This window comes from Pleurodeles waltl, chromosome 10 (genome assembly GCF_031143425.1).
Source record: "Pleurodeles waltl isolate 20211129_DDA chromosome 10, aPleWal1.hap1.20221129, whole genome shotgun sequence".
Taxonomy (NCBI): domain Eukaryota; kingdom Metazoa; phylum Chordata; class Amphibia; order Caudata; family Salamandridae; genus Pleurodeles; species Pleurodeles waltl.
The window spans coordinates 223,035,259-223,051,952 of NC_090449.1; the positions used below are offsets into that span (position 1 = coordinate 223,035,259).

A 16,694-nucleotide genomic window follows, 5' to 3' on the forward strand; every position below is an offset into this window, starting at 1 on the left:
AATCACACCCACACTCCATATGAGTGCATGTGTTCCATCTTTCCACTGCTTCCTATCACCTCCCCCCTTCCTACTGTTTTCTCTCCACGCGCTGGTGCTTGAGCTGCTCTTTCTCCTGTCAGACCCAACAGGAGATAATCTTAGTCACGAGTACAATACATCTCCACAGGCACCATGTGATCTCCAAGGCATGCCCGAGTCAATTACATGTTAGCTGTACAGCAGCCGAGCAGTCAGCAATTCATTATTTACTGAGCGGGCAGGCACAGATGTGGCTCCAGCTGAGGATTACTGCACAGGCAGCTATTGCTCTCAGTCAGATGTAGTGACTGGCATGAGAAGAGCGGGAGCAGCTGTAATGGATGGGGCCTTTGGGTGCGGGTGGGCTGTTGAGTACTTACTCAAAGATTCAACAGTGTAGTGTGCATTGTTCGTGCCATGTCCAGTGGCAAAACATGTGTACTTGGAGATGTCAACTGTGTGTTTTTGGTTGTTGTAAACTGCACAATCTTTGCATATACTTAATTTTTACTTACAAGACAAATTGTTACTTGTACAAAGTGGACGGCAAAGCACTTGTTCGTGGTTTCTGATACTATGTAGATGTGGGTGTGTGTCTGTGGTGTTCTTAACCAAGGCTTGTACACCACTGTGACTTGCATATCACCCAGTTTCCTTGCACTGAGGTCAGATTGTGTCGTCCAATTGTCCTATTTTGATTAACTTTAATATGCCAGGTGCTTCGGGTCAAAACACTAGAGCAGCTGTTTGTCCACTTTGTGTGATTGTCGCTCTTCATCTGAACCAATATCGGAAACCGGTCAGCGCCACGCTTGTGAGGTAATTTATAAAGCAATGTACAATGCAACGTTTTCCCTTAAGCAGTTGTTTTTACCGCTGCTTGTTTTGATGTTCGTGCTGCTTTTATGTAGCGCTACCTTGACCTGTGTGTAACACTACCTCAACCCAAAGGTTTTGGAGTGCTTTAAATAAGCTCTGCTTATATTACACAGGGACACTTTCATTTTTAAAACATGTTGCACAGCAGCGCTAGCTGCTGCACAACATGGCTTAAAGTGTAAATAAAAAAGAGCTAAAACGCAGATGGTTTTGACTGTCATAGGACTTTTCTTTTTTTTTTTTCTTTTTTTTAAGCCACAGCAGATCTTTCGGTTCTAAAAATGAGTGTTCCTCTACAATCTAAGTGGTGCTCATGTAAAGCATTACAATACTTATGGGTCTAGTTTGTGCCGTATTAACGCGTCCCCAAAATAAATTGAATAAATGTTACAGCGCTTTGTAACATGGTTTTTATTTAAAGTTTCTGGGGGCACTTTTTTATATAATGCAAACTCGACCCGAAAGTATTAGATTGCATTACATGAGCACCATTTACATTACGCAGAAACATTCATTTTTAAAAACATGTTACACAGCAGTGCAGACTGCTGTGGCTTAGTTTAAAAATAACGACAAAAAAAACTCTGACTCGTCACCGCTGGCTGCTCATTGCGCTTTATTTATACTTTAAGCCATATTGTACCGTATCTCGCGCTGCTGTGTATCATGTCTCGCTAAACATTGAAAAAAAAAAAACAATAGAATTCGCAAAGGTAAAACCTATTAGCTTTATTGAAAACTTTATCGCTCTAACTCATGTGCAGTGCCGTGATAGAGCGAGCACCCCCTACTGGTGTGGGAAAGCTATCAACATTTTAGGTTCTATACTGGTGCCTTGGATGTTCAAAAGGTGAAGAATCTGCAAGTCGGTACGTAACTTGTTGCCAATGTCCTGTATTTATTTGACCAGAAGATTGTGGTTGAGGGTGTGTAAGGCAGCCAAAAGATCTAACAGTGCTCCAACACCACGACTAATCTGGAAGATCATATGGGGCAGAGGATACCACTAATTCCCTGCAGTGGCCCAGTCTAGAGTCAATTTCAAAAGGGTGACAATACACCATTACACTACTAGGTTTGACAAACGTGTGGCTATGAGAAGACTAGTTTTCCAGTTGTTTACCCAGGTAAGATAACCAAGATACGAGACAAAAATTATTTTGCTCCTCAAGTGAGAGAGCATGTTTCTTAAAGAGTTTTACCATTGCTGTCTTCCATTCTTTTGCTACTATGCCTTGTTTTAGGGAAAGACCAGAAAGAAATATTAGATAGTCGGTTATCTTGGGACTTACCATTTTTAGGATTTTTGTAAAGGAGTATCTGATTATAGACCATTAAGTTTAACTGATTCCATTAGGATCACTATTGAGAATGATAAGCATTGAATAAGTCTGCTGATGTGGGGTTCTGGAGTACTTCTTCCAAAGTATAATACGTTCCTTTTTTACCTCTTCGCCTTACTTTCGGAAAACCAGGAATTATTATGTGAAATAAAACATAATTTAGCCTATAATTCAGCCTATACTGGCCTGTTCCATTAATTAAAACAGAAATGTCCTTAGAAAAATAGGTAACAATTAATAAACCACTTCAGCAAACCTTTTTTTACAGTAAATGATTGGTAAGGAATACAGGCAGTATAGTCAAATAGGTTTGTTATGTTAAGCTGAAAATGAACACTGCTTTTAAGGGTTCTAAGCCCTCCAGTATCCCACCAAGTCTGCAGATGGCAGTTTCCTCAGTTCTTTAGTAGACCACAGGCTACCAGAGAGCGCGGCTGCTAAAGACATCTGTGGACTTTCAGACCTAGGAATGCATCTCGCTCATTGATTACCAGTGGTTTTGTGGTTTGTAACTTAAACCTTCTGGGTTTCCTTTTGCTGTCTTTACCTGGCCACCAGAGTGTTTTTAAGTCTTGTTCCAAGCTTTACAGGACAGCCATTATAGACTTTAATGGAGTAGTCCTGATGCTGGGGATACAGATTGAAAATGCTCCAGGATGCTCCGCTTGAGATGCGATCAATTGAGGTGCCTTTGTGGTGAGTCCTCGGTCGAGAGTTGATGTGGGGTAACTTTGCCACAGAGGTCCGGGGCCCCCGAGGTCCTTTTTGATTCAGTAGCTAGCCACCCAGTGCGAGGCTACTGGTCTCCTTGCACCGAGGTTAGAGCAAAATCCTGTGGTGGGGGCTAGTGTCGCTCCAGAGTGATTAATCCAGACTCAATCAGCACTCCAGGGTCCAGCAGACTCTGGTGCAATGTTTGGCCATCGAGGATCAGTCACTTCGGGCTCCCAGCAGCAGGTAGAGGCAAAACGACTGCAGCAGCTATAACTGCTAGTTTGAGCTTCTTCAGCTCTTTTGTCCAAGGTCAAATGTCAGGTGCTGTCTTCCAAGGACGCTTGTTTACTTTCCTATATCTGACTTCAAAGTGAGTGGATTTATGTAACAATCTTGCTGGATACTGGGTGTAGAAGAGTTTTTTTTTTGTTGTTTTTTTTTTCTTTCTAGCAGACAACATTTAAATGAACTGCGCAAGTATATCAGAAAAATACAGACTTGTGACCACTCGAATGAAGCACATTTTTTATGTCCAAAGTGTGCTGGAAAACAAATAATTTAATTTAATCAAAACGAATCATTAAGCTAGGTGATGCAATTTCCTCACATTTTGTCTGTGTACTGTATAGTTTCATTAGTAAAACTGTATGTATGTGCAAATGTAATGTAATTTCAATTGAAAATGTGTTGTCTGTAATGGCAGTGTGCTACCACACCATGAATACTCCACTCTGCACCATTCCACACCACTGCACTCTACTCTGCACCACTCTACTTTCCGCCACACCTCTCTGCTCCACCCTGTTCCACTCCACTCTACTCTATGCCAATGCACTCTTAACTACTCTACACTTCTGCAGTCTGTACCACTCTAGTCTAGGTCACACCAATCTACTCCACTTTACGCCACTCTGCAACACTGTACTCTGCCAGTGCACTTTATGGCAATACACTCTACGCTAATGCACTTTACACTCAACTCTATGCCACTGCTCTCTACTCCAGTCCACTGTATGCCACTCTAATCTACTGCATGCTATGCCACTGCACTCTGCACCACTTTGCACCATTATTCTCTAGGCCACTCTACACAACTGCACTCTACCCTGCACTACTTCACTCTACACCCCTTCACTCTACTCTGAAACTATCTACTGTATGTCCCTTCCCTCTGTACCACTCTGCCACTCCACTCTTAACCACTTTAATCTGTCAATGCAGTCTACACAGCTGCATCGTCACTGCAACCTACACCACTGCACTCTACTCTGCATCACTGTATTCTATGCCACTGCCCTACACCACTCTGCACTTTGACACTCTACTCTGCAACACTGCACTCTCCACAATTGAACTCTACTCAACTCTGCATTACTCCACTCTCTGCCACTGCATCTGTGGCACTATACTCTTCACTACTCTGCTACTCTACAGCACTACGCCACTGCACTCTGCTACTCGGCTCAACTCTGCACTCTACTCCACTGTAATTTATGCCACTTGACTCTACACCACCGCCTTCTGCATCACTCAGATCTATGGCACTCCACTCTGCAAAACTCTGCCTTTACTCCATCCTACGCCACTGCACTCAATCCAACTATACTCTGCAATACTCTGCACCAATGCACACATTGCTACTGTACTCTGCAACACTCTAGGCCAAAGGACTATCCAACAGTCCACTCTACTCTAAGCCACTCCAGTACATGGCACTCTCTGCCATTCCACTCTACAACACTCCTACTCCACTCTTCTCTGTGCCACTAACTTTTAGCCGTGCTGAACTGGTGAACCACATGGCTAAAACACATTGCCAGTACTTCTTCTGGCTTCTGGTGACAGGATTCTTGAGCTCTGGCTTTTCAGGATTGGTCTTCATGGAAATCCTTTCAGACTTTATTCAATCTGACTTCCCTTTGTGTCTTTTATGGCATAAAGTATTTTTCTGTATTTTCTTGACAGGAAATAGCTTTCCTTTGTGAGAAAATGGCATCCCTTTTTTTTTTTCGCTCACCTGTTTGTGGCTGGACGATGGCTACAACAGACTGCACGGTTTGTGCATTCTGTCTTCTGGAGTCTCATATCCCAGACAGATGCAAGCACTAGAGGACCTTCCCCTGGTGGAATTTGAAGGAGCATAAGAAGTTCCGCCATTTTGGGCAGGAAGTGAGGTGAAAACATCAGGGATCCTGCTCTGGCATCACTGGAAGGACTCAGGAGAGGGTGTTGCTTATCCAGTCTGAGGATTCACACAGTGGGAGATCTAAGAGGAGACCTGACAAGGAGAGGCTGCACTGTCCTCAGTTGACATCTAGGAATTTAACATCGAGAAGAGGTAATATTCATGTTACATGTTTAGTCAGTAGCTGGATCAAAGTTGAACAGGATGACACATTCGACGTAAAGGGACAGTTAGACACAGAGACATCATTCAACATCACCATTCAGAGTATATTGCTTTTGTTCAGTAATCTGTGAATTGGCTTACAAGAATGGAGGCACAGAGAATTCCTTCAGAATCATATCCCAGAGGATACTATCCAACTAGCTCTTTATCCAGCAGTGATTACAGACTTACATCGCCACTGTATTCGCATTCTTGCCTGCTGCCACCCCTCATGAACTTCCACCTCCATCACCAGTGATTCCTGCAAAATCATCCTCACTCACACTTGAGCTAAAGTTCTTCTCGCCCACAACCTGGAACTATTCCATGTGGTGGTACCTTGAGGGCATTCAAAGTCACTGTCATTCCAGACCTCACCGTAGGTCTAGCGCAAGGTCACACCCTGCTGCCTGTTTTGCCTTTCCAGAACTAGACAGTCAAGGCATTCTTCAAGGCGCAGATGAATTGCCAAATCCAGGTCATGCTCTCCTTGGTGTTTGTCTTTGTCATGGACTGGGAAGTACTCTTCCGTGGTGACAAATTTCGTTCCGGTGAGGATTTTCTCAATTGACATTAACACCCTTCAAGAGGTCCTTAGGAGATGGGCTAATATGCTCTTTATCACCCTATTGCAGCGGCTGCATGAACTACTTTCATCATCTAGGAGACACTGCATCAAAAATCTATCTCTGGGTCTCTGCTTCCACTAGTTCCTGGTCTTAAAGAACCAGCCAGAGACCTATTTAATGCACAGGCTTCTGTTGAAGCAGCTCTTTTGACACCTCTAAAGAGGTACAGGCTTCCAATGGAGGATCCAGTGTTTTTCTGCATGTATCACTCCCCCAGCACTATCATGGTCTCGGCTCTAGGAAGTACCACTGCACTGCTCTGTCATCCGGTTTTACTGGATGAAGAAATGAAAAGTCTGATTCAGTGAGGGAAAATGTGGGGCGCTTTTGCCAGCACAATGAAGATCACAAATGCCAAAGCTTTGTTAGGCAAGAATGATGGGTTACCCTGGGACTCCTAACAATAAATTAAAGACCGAGCAGGGATCCATGTGGAGATTTCCAGAAAATCCTTAATGAAGGCATGATAGCATGATGGTTCCTATTAAGTTATCACTCCTACAGCACATACATGTCATTGGCAGCTCATGGGTGCTGTCCAGGCCTTACCTTTTGGAGATAATTCTGGTTAAGATTCACGAGTCTTAAACTGGAGGATCTGCAGAGGATTCTTAACCTGCCTTTATCAGGGAACACTTTGTCTCTCAAGCGAATGATGAGATGTCCAGATTGAAAACAGAGATGGAAAACTTTCAAGCAGTGAGCCTTGAAAAAGGGAAGGAGTATAAATGTTACTAAATGCTGTATGATGATTGCAATTTCCTGCAGAGTTTTCAATCCCCTCAATGGTCGCAAGGATAACAGCTCTAAAGGCAGACCTACCGCCAGCAGAATCATATCTCATCTCTGCGCGATTCAGACGTCCTACATCTTTCTTGTTTCAAATGCACCCCACGGTAACAATATCTGGAACATTAGTGTTTCCAATTCTCAGACAAGTAGTGACCAATGCTTCCCTCTTAGGTTGAGGTGCATACATGGGTCATCTACAAATCCGAGGAGTGAGATCACACCAAGCTCCTTGTATTTAGGGCAGGTTCACCTGGCCCTGAAAGCCACCTTTCCATCACTCACTGGGGACTTTCACCTTCTTCAACAGCCAGTGCATATCTGAACCTGCATGGACGGACGAGATCCAGAGCTTTATCCCTTGAAAGCACAAACCATCTGGGGGTAGTTATGAGCCAAGAATTAAAATGACCCCTGCCCACCTTCCAGGGGTCTAGAATGCTCAAGTAGACAATCTGAGGAGATGTATTATCAAGAAACACAAGTAGGTCCTAAATGGCTCCTATCTGCACAACATCTTTTGTGACAGTTTTCCCTCAATTAGAGCTGTTGGGAAACTCAGAACAAAAAAATGCCCAGACTTCTTTTAGGGTTTACCAAACAGGAACAATGGGGAATGCCCTGTGGATCTAAGGGTCCAGCAAATCTCTGCTTTTCTGGAATGAGTGCAAAGTACATTGTTAAGCTGAATATTGTTTCTCTATTTAAGTATGTTACGTGTACACTTCCAACAATGTCTGGGATATGCTTATTCTGAAGATTACTGTTAAATTCCTGTGGTTTCAGTAACAAACCAACTTTTATTGCAGTTGTGTCTAAATGAGAGTGCAAAACACGTTTTTGCACAGTAAGAAGACCTGAATCAAACCTTGATATGTAATGTTGCCACCTGGTGTATACTGGGACTTAAAGGGGACATAGTGGACTACTTCTGGTATCGCAATGTGTTTCAGTCAAGTTGCCACTAGTCAAGGGTTTTGTAGGGGGAAATCTAGCAATTGAAAATGTCAGTATGCTCACGTTCAATTATGCCTGTACCTGCAAAATTTTGTTTATTTACATGTACTTGTTTTTCTTTATACAGAGGTGAAGTTTTCACCAAAAGAAAAACCCATCCTTGCAACCACAGAAAGGGGCAGTGACCTTATGTATTCAGATCAAAGACAGACCGACCACTCTGCATGTGGGTTCTTGGAAGCACAGGAGCATTGGAAGGAAGCAACCGAAAGCCCAGCTAGAAAACAAGGAAGGAACAAAGTGAAATTGGCAGCAAAATTTTCTTTTGCACCTGTAACCAAACTATAATCTTCCTTTGCAGCGCATTTGAGTTGGGATTATTGTTGGCATTGAAATGAAATGAAAAGTTAATCTAATCACTTTTATTGGAAATAGATCTCCAAACAATTTTATTTTCCAAAGTCGCACATATGGCTAAATACTTAATTGTTTATTGGAACCGATCATCCTGATGTTTCCCTTTTATTCTTCTTAAACTAGAAGAGTTATTAGTTTGTTTTCCAACTACACGACAAATTATTTTTGCTTTGCCTACTAGAAAACAAATTGATGTATTCAGCCTGAACTTTTTCAACTAAGACACACACCTGCAAAGGATGAAGAGCATCAGAGGATGGTTAATTGTGATGGAAGTTACCCAACAAATCATTGCAGATCTTTTAAGTGTAATCTACGTAAAGGTCCCAAGCCTTTGGCAGTGGAGGGCAGCATTAGGCTTTTATTTTGAAATCCTTTAGTCATTGAATGACATGATCAATGAAAATGTTTTACTATTATTTCATTCACAAATGTAATGAGATTATAAAAGAATGAATTGGATTTTATTTTCCTCTTGAACTTCTTCAGCTGTGTAGCCCTGCGTGGAACATAATGTTTCCTGTTGACTGTGGCCAGTTAGTATTGTTTTGGACATTATCGAAAAATGTATTACTTGTATGTCTAAAACCTGTCTAGTAGTTTTTAACTGTTCCTTCACAGGATCAAAGCTAATTTTTGTGCCATTTTTCGGCCGTACAAGTTATGACACCATAACTGTTTTCAGGTGTCTTCCAACTGCAGTGTCTGGTTTTTGTATGTCTTAAGAAGATTGTGCAGATTGAATGTCTAATTTATTTTAAGTGCTTGCTGTAGCTTTGAGTTACAGCGAGGAGCCTTCTGTGATTCTCCGTTTGGTAAATTGTTCTTGGAAAAAGACTGGAGCAATGGCAAGAGATCGTCTTGGTGGGGTGAGATTAAAGTAATGTTTCTCCTGGCACACATTTTAATGTGTGTCTAAGGAACTGGAGGTTAGAATTTCAAAGTAGATAGATTCAGAATCTATAAGGTATGCATTTAATGCATAATTCATGTAATTTAACCATGAAGAAATAAACGTTCTGATTCAGTAGATCCTTTGATGCCGTTTCCACAGGAATGGGAGGTTGTGTCTGGGAAATGCCAAGGTTGTTCTGCTTAACCTTGTTTTGAGAAGTTTTAAGCATGTTTAGTAAATGGGAAGCTTATTTTTGGCATGATTGCGTATTGTCTTTTAAATGTCTGTTTTTATTCCAGTTTGGTTACTACTTGTGTTGGGATTTGGAACCGTTGTCCATTAGAACAATTTCTTGCTGGCCTTTAAAAAAGGTCAACATTGGAAATAATGTTGAAACTGTGGAATAGCTTTATTTACTGATGGTAGTCCTATCCAGCGACTGAAGGCACCTACCCCTTTTGGGTAAACCTGGCCTTTACAATGGGTTGTATTTGCTAGGGGGAGTGGCAATTGCTGGTACATTTGAAAGCCTATCAGGTTTTTTCCACTGTTTGCATATTTCTATTGATGGACTATATACACTTTTTAGTTGCTCAAGGAAGGCAGGGGGTGGGCTCAGATTCCAAATCCACCAGTGGAAACATGCTGCAACATAATGGCTAAAAAGAAGGCCTTTTACTACTTTGGTTTTGCACAGAGATATTTTAAAGTGTGACTAGGTTGCGATCTTTGAAAAAAAAAGTCTAGCAATGAATGCAGAAATACATTGGAACGTTTTTTCTGGATAGTAAAGCACAGCAATGGAGTCCGAACCAAAAGCATTTCCTCTACAGACGTGATATAGAATGTGAAAGCAATGGCGTGTATTTGTTTTAGAGTGCTTTTAAAGGTTAAATGTAGGTTTAATTAAGGAAAACATCTTTGTGACCTTATGTATACATTTGTCAGGGTGATTGCTACCGAAACAACGATCTGTTCGCGATGTGTGCAACACAGTTGAGCTCAAATATCCTACTTTGCAGTTTCAAGCCACCTGAAATACATTATTGAAAGATTTTGTCCTGCAACATAAATTGTGCACTGTTAATGTGATTGTGGAAGCTTAATTATTTCTAAAAGTCCGCGCAGATTCTGAATTCTCTGTACAAGTTAAATGTGATAAGTTGTGAAAAAGAATTCTTCAGAAATGCACATCTGCAAAAAGTTCCCAGTTTGTTGCAGCATTTTGTAACCTTAGTCTCGTTAAGCAAGTGCGATGTGGATTTACAAAATGCGGAAAGTATCAAGTTTAAGTGACAGCTTCATTCAGCTCCTCAGTTAATTGTTCTTGGGAGGGGGCAATGGAAATGATTGGAGCATAAAAATTATGCATTGTATTTTTGTTCTTGTTAAAACGTTTTTCGAAACGGTCTTCCTTTGTTTGAACACTTCTTTTGTCTCAATTGATGTTTTATATGTTGGGACCAAATAAGTTGTCATTAAAATTCACAAGCAAGCATATGGCCGTTTGTCTTTTTTTTTTTAAACTGTTTATTATGCCTCAGACACGGCGTAGTTGCCGAACACGATCAGTAACACTTGACGAGACACCTAAGTAAACCACCAAGAATGGCGACATATTTTTAGAAGCGGTTGTTCGTACAGATCACATCGACCACTAGGAATACACAGAAAACAACCAGCATTTTTAGAAGGACGGACAGCTGAAGGAAAAAGAAGCGGGTGAAAGTGCACGAAATCCAGCCGGTGATACTGTGCCTTTCCTCCTGCCAAGGAGAGCCAGTGACACATCTTTGAAACACAACTATGTAAAACCAATCCGCGACTTAGCACCTAGGCCACCAGATATTACCCCCATGGCTCGCCCAGTATTTTCACAAAGTTTCAAACAGCGTCTTTTTGAGTGAAAACTTATTTCTTGACAAGATGGTCCATCTTTGACTCAGTATTTTTTTCCCCACAAGTGTGCACGAACTTAGATCTGGAAAGAGCAGGTGGAGATAGCCCATCCTAATGACCTTTTTCTTCTGAAGAAATGCTTGAAGCACTCTTTGACCAGACACTAGAACTAAACTACCTGCGATTCTTCCACTGTTGAAATCCAGTCAGTTGGCATTTGAAGGTTATTGATTCAGCTTTATGTATAAGCTGATTTTCTGCCCTCTCCTGTAAATAAAATCACACAGGAAGTCTCCATCACATGTTCGAGGGATTCTGTTGGAGTTATAGAGAACATCCACCACCCTCAAAATAATTCCTCAGTGTTTGCCGTCCTGCAGTACTACTCTTGATCCTACAAGCAGTACACTTGGCAAACGCCTTTAAATGTTAAGCCCTCTAGTGACTCCTTGATCTGTGTCCCGCCACAGTCCATATGGTAAACTTCACCCATAGCTTCTTAAGAGTTTTTTTTTTGTTGTATTTTACACTTTTACCCTCCGACTAGTCTAGACGACGGACCCTAAATAAAATGGAGGCGTCCAGGGAAGCTAAATGTTTTATTGGCACTTCTCAGTTACGTCAATAAAACGAGAAGGAAAACACAAGGGTCTTGTGTATTGCATATCCTTTGTGAGCTACATAGTTGGCGTGTATAATTGCCCACAGTGGTCCTGCACATTCATCAGAACATAGTTACTTATTAGGTTATCCATTGATACCCTCTGCTATTCCAAGTATCCCTAAGGTCATACATCAGTCAGAAGAAATTAAAGGTGTTTGTCTTGCATCTTTTCACACTAAGAGTGAGTATCTAGAAAGAAAATCACAACCGAGATCATTTTTAAACCGTAACCATGAGGCCTGAAGGGAATTTAACAGCCTCTATTAAAATAACACATAAAGCGCAGCACACATTATGTTCAAGTCAGATTATACTAATGGCCCTTCTAAATCATGTTTTTGCTTATCACAAATACAGTATGAGCAGGCCACCTATGTCGATGGCTACCTACATAGTTATATTAGCCTTAGGAGCCCAAGAAGCTATTCACAAGTCTCCCTGTGGTTAAAGTTTGTTCCTTAACTCTGGGGCATGTACAGCTTTGATACCATCCCTGAGTAAGGTGTTTTCCCATCCACTGGCCCAGCCCCTGAAGCGAAGGTGATGCATAGGGGGCTGAAGTACTTGACCTCCAGCTCCCCACTGTGGAGGTTAAAACTAATATGCTGATAGAAGTCGTCCAGCTGCGGCAAACATCTTCTGAACCCCTTCTGTCCTATAATGAGACATTGACAAATACCTTGGGCTCCTGGGCCAACCCTTGCTCAGGCCCCCCGTCAATAGGCAGCTAGTGAGACGACATAGCCTTGCTACCGTCGTCCAGTTTTCGTGTCTCAACATCCTTCCCTGCAAAAGTTCAGTTGTGCAAGTGTCCACAAACACGTGTAACACTTTTCTCCCTCCCCCCATAGGGAATCCAAAAAAGTTGACACATTTGAGAAGCGATTTTTGTCTTCGACCCACCCGGTTGTCTTTTCAGTGAATGCTAGCTGTCACCTGGGACTCTTTCCTCATAGCATTTCGGACTTCATGGCTCAAGTCCTCCCAGGTGACCCGAAGATCTGTGACCTGTCATTGCAGAGGCCATTCCAGACGGCTAGGACATTGCCAAATTAACAATTCATTGTGACTTAGAGACCACTTATTCCCTCAAGCTGGCCATTGCCATCAGAGTTGCCATTGGCTGCCATAATTGGCTGCAATCCGCTGGTTTTTCAGGTGGTGTCCAGTCATCCTTCATGGACATCCTGGTCAATGGGACTCACCTATTCTGGGATAAGGCAGACTGCAACAAATAATGTGCTCAAAGACCTGTGCCAGGAGTCATTGCGCCTCTGAAAGTGTCTTTGCTACCAAGGAAATTTCCTGGTGTTAAGCCACCTGGCAGAATCGTTGGATGCAAGGGTGGATAAACTCAACGATCAGCGCCTAGCAGTTCACGCATTGCAATTATACCAGGACGTGGCATGTGGTCTCTTCCACGAATAGGGAGAACCACCATAGAGAATGTGCAATGTCAGCACTTTTGTACACTGGCATTTCCAAGGCATCTTTAACTCAAACATGTTGAGCCTCAAATGGAACTCTGGACTACTAATATGCCTTTGCACCAGTACCACTCCTGCCCTGATTTCTCCGGAAGATGGTGACATACTGAGCTCAAGTCATCTTGGTGGCTCCATATTGGGCACAGAGAGTATATCTGGAACTCTTGGGCTTGAGCATCTGTCCTCTGATCAGGCTGTTTTTCTGGAGTGACCTGTCAGACCAGCATGGCAGGGTTCTTTGCAGTCTCCACCTTCATGCTTGGAGATTGAGTTGCGACCTCTGAACACCTGAGACCTTCACCAGAGGTGGTTGATATAATCTTGGTAGCCATTAATCCATCTAATAAAAACTGTGCTCGTCATTGGGTTAAGTGTTTGGCTTGGTGTGCCTCACCACTTGGTGTGGCACATGCTGGGTTGCCCCCCCCTTTCCAGGCCAAGTTATCTGACATTTAATTCTTTGTTTTTCCCCTAGCCCAGCATGGTCTTGCTCAGGGCACAGTTAATGGGGTACCTTTCGACCTTTTTGTGGTGGCTGTATCAGCCCTCCTTTTTCATGTCTCCGGTTGTTAAGTGATTTGTGAAAGGATTGCAACATTTTTTTCTTCCATCTCCCTTTGTCATGCCTCAGTGGAGCCTTAACTTGGTCCTCATTTTCCTATTGTGCACTCCATTTGAGCTGCTTCATAGCTGTTCATTGCGGCTCCTCAAACTTTAGACAGTGTTACTTATTGCCATAACATTGGCATGGCGTGTGAATGAGTTTCAAGCTGTGAATTAACCCAGCATACACCACTCTCTTTCCAGACAAACTAGTTTTGCAGACCCGGGCCTCTTTTGTGATTATGGTTGTGACGCCAATGCACATTGGTCAAATATCCCTTTTCTGGCCTTCTTTTCTCGGCCTCACTCCTGTAAGGAGAAACTCCATTGCTTGGACCTCAGGAGAGTGTTGAGCTTCTACTTAGGTCGTATCTACACTAGGAGGAGGATCAGCTCTTTGTGGGCTTCACTGGAGTGAAAAAAAGACAAGGCTATGCAGGAGAGAATCATCTCCCACTGGATCATGCTCTGCATTGAAATCTGCTACACACTGACTAAGAAGCAGCCTCCAGGAGAACTGCATGTTCATTCAACCAGGGACAAACCTACCACCACGTTAGTAGTCCCTGTCCTAGACATCTGTCAGGCGGCCACTTCAGTGGTCCTCCATGCGTTCATGAAGCGATATTTTTTTGGACCATCTGGTTCACAGAGAAGGGCATTTTGCCTGCTTGGTACTGCAGGCATTTCTGGTTTGAGTACACTCACAGAAGAACAAGACACATACCTTGGGTAATGCTCTGTCTGGTTGAAACTTTATCTAGTTGCAGATTCCTTACAGACGCTCCAATCCTTCGCATCCTGTGAGTGTACTCCACCCCTTATTAAGATCCCAAGCCTAGAAATCGGTCACTGGTCACACCAATATTGGGAGCTTGGACAGTCGTACTTGGGAGCGGCACCTCTGCAGGCCCTCATGTCATTTGCAAGGTGGGATGATGTCAGTGCAGAGCCACCTACCATTCTGCAGAGGTACTGCTGTAAACTTTCCAGATCCAATCTGAAGCCTGGGGAATATTCAACAGGTGAGCAATCTGTGGCTAGGAAATGCCGTCAGACTCTACAACACAGGAATTACCTCTGAAAAATTCTTCAAGCATGCACATATGAATTGAGATGCCCTGATACAGACTCATGCTAAGCAATCAATTGGCACTTTCATGTGTTATAACATTTTTACCACTATATAATAAATGACGATAGTAAAAAGAACATCCATTGGTGGATACTTAACATCTTAAGTGCCACTGTTTGCAGTGCTTCTGTCAGGCATTGGCTGACACTGGGAGGTTTATAAAGGTCCCTCTGAGATTCTGGGATGCCTTTATTTTATTTTTAGCTTGGGTTGCTCAGGAAGAGCTTACCTTTTTTATTTTTTAGTTTGTTACTGGAATGACTGTCAGCCCACAGGGTCATTACTGTAATGTAAAAGTAAAACAAGCTGAATGGCTAATTTTACTTTCAATGCATCAGTGCACCGATTCTCTTGGGAGAGGTATTATTGGAAAAAGGAGAATTCTTCTCAGCCAGTGTAAAATTCGTAGCTGCTAACAGTGCAAAAACAGGGTCTGTTTTCAGTGGAAAAATGTGATGTCCATGTTGCGTTTTTAGCCTTTTCCTGTCGTGGGCACTAGACCTTACCCACACAAGTGAGGTACCATTGTTATGGAGAGTCGTGCATGCTAAGTGATAGCAAGTTTGTGGTTCCTCACAGACTCCAGTACTTTCCACCAAATGTGAAGATTTTTTTTTTTGTGAAGGTTTGAGAGGTTGGATAAGAAAAGCTGGTGAGACACACAAGTCACCGCACCCTGGATTTCCATACATGTCTAGTTTTCTAAAATGTATGGGACTTGCTAGATTTCTCTAGGTGCTGGTTATGCTAGGGCCAGAAATCCACAGCTACCCAACATTGCAAAAAAAAGGTCAATTGTCAGTGGAAAATGTGATGTGTCCATGTTGCGTTTAGACAAGTTTCCTGTCACGTGCACTAGGCCTACCCACACAAGTGAGTTATCTTTTTTGGCATGATGGTGGGATTAATTTGAGTAATCACCTTAGTTACACCCTGTGGTAACGGGTGTAGTCTTCTGTACCACTAGTCTTTTTTTTTTTTTATTTGGTTGTAGATAAACAGGGATTACTTGTATTGGGGTTTGTGTGCCATTGTTCTCTCCACTGTTCCCCTGCAAGGGTCCTTGCTGCTGAATCATGTAAAATCTTCCACTTGCATGTTATAAACCAGATATGTCTATAGGAAAACTATTCTGCTGACGTGTTAGAGAGTGGATTTTATTCTGGGATTAAGCAGTCTTACATTTCAGCTTGAGACAGGCTTTCCAGAAATGGCTGACAGGATGGAGAAGCAGACTACTGCCCTTCTCTTCAATGTATTGGTGCAGCCTCCAAGATCCACTGGCACATTTATTGAACGAAGGAACATGTTTCCTGGCATTTGACTGTTAATTAGGTGTGGCCGATACATACAATATTGTTACAAATGGTGCACACATGATAGGTAAGTAGGATAATATAGTTTCCATCCCCCCAAAAAATGATAGTTATCCCGCCCCGGAACTGATGCCACTTCCGTGGCCAGGATTTCCTGGGCCCCTCGGATGTGATGTCACATTGGTTCGTTTGGCTGTGTGGGTCATGTGACATATAGTGTGGTCACATGAAGTGACTCATCATCTTAGTCATGTAACTTGCCACGTGGCTGGTGCGGTGTGACATCCCTTAGTTGACCAATCACATGACGCCAGTCATGACATGAGTAATGCCTGATCCAGAAGCTCATGTGGCCCTGGTTGTGACACCCCTTTAATCAGCTGATTGGTCACGTGGCCCCGGGTGTTGTGTAGCAACCCAAAGGCTTGAAAGCAACCCCTGCAATGTACAGTGCTGTAAGAGTACATCTTATGTAGTTGTGTAGCAGCCCCATATGAGCAAGTGTTGCATAATTTTGGTGTAGGGTCCTTTAGGCTGAAAATTCACCTTGAGGCCTA

At 42.7% G+C, this 16,694-nt stretch overlaps 1 protein-coding gene across 8 annotated transcripts in view; it reads left to right on the forward strand.

Moving 5' to 3' along the window:
• Positions 1-10,533, forward strand: part of MARF1 (meiosis regulator and mRNA stability factor 1) — a 586,552-nt gene extending 576,019 nt beyond the window's left edge. For all 8 annotated transcript variants that reach the window (XM_069210203.1, XM_069210208.1, XM_069210202.1 and 5 more), the window contains exon 27: positions 7,849-10,533. In XM_069210203.1, coding sequence (XP_069066304.1) covers positions 7,849-8,069 — 221 coding nt within the window. In that variant the 3' untranslated portion in view covers positions 8,070-10,533. The remainder of the gene's footprint in view (positions 1-7,848) is intronic.
• The last annotated feature ends 6,161 nt before the right edge of the window (positions 10,534-16,694 follow it).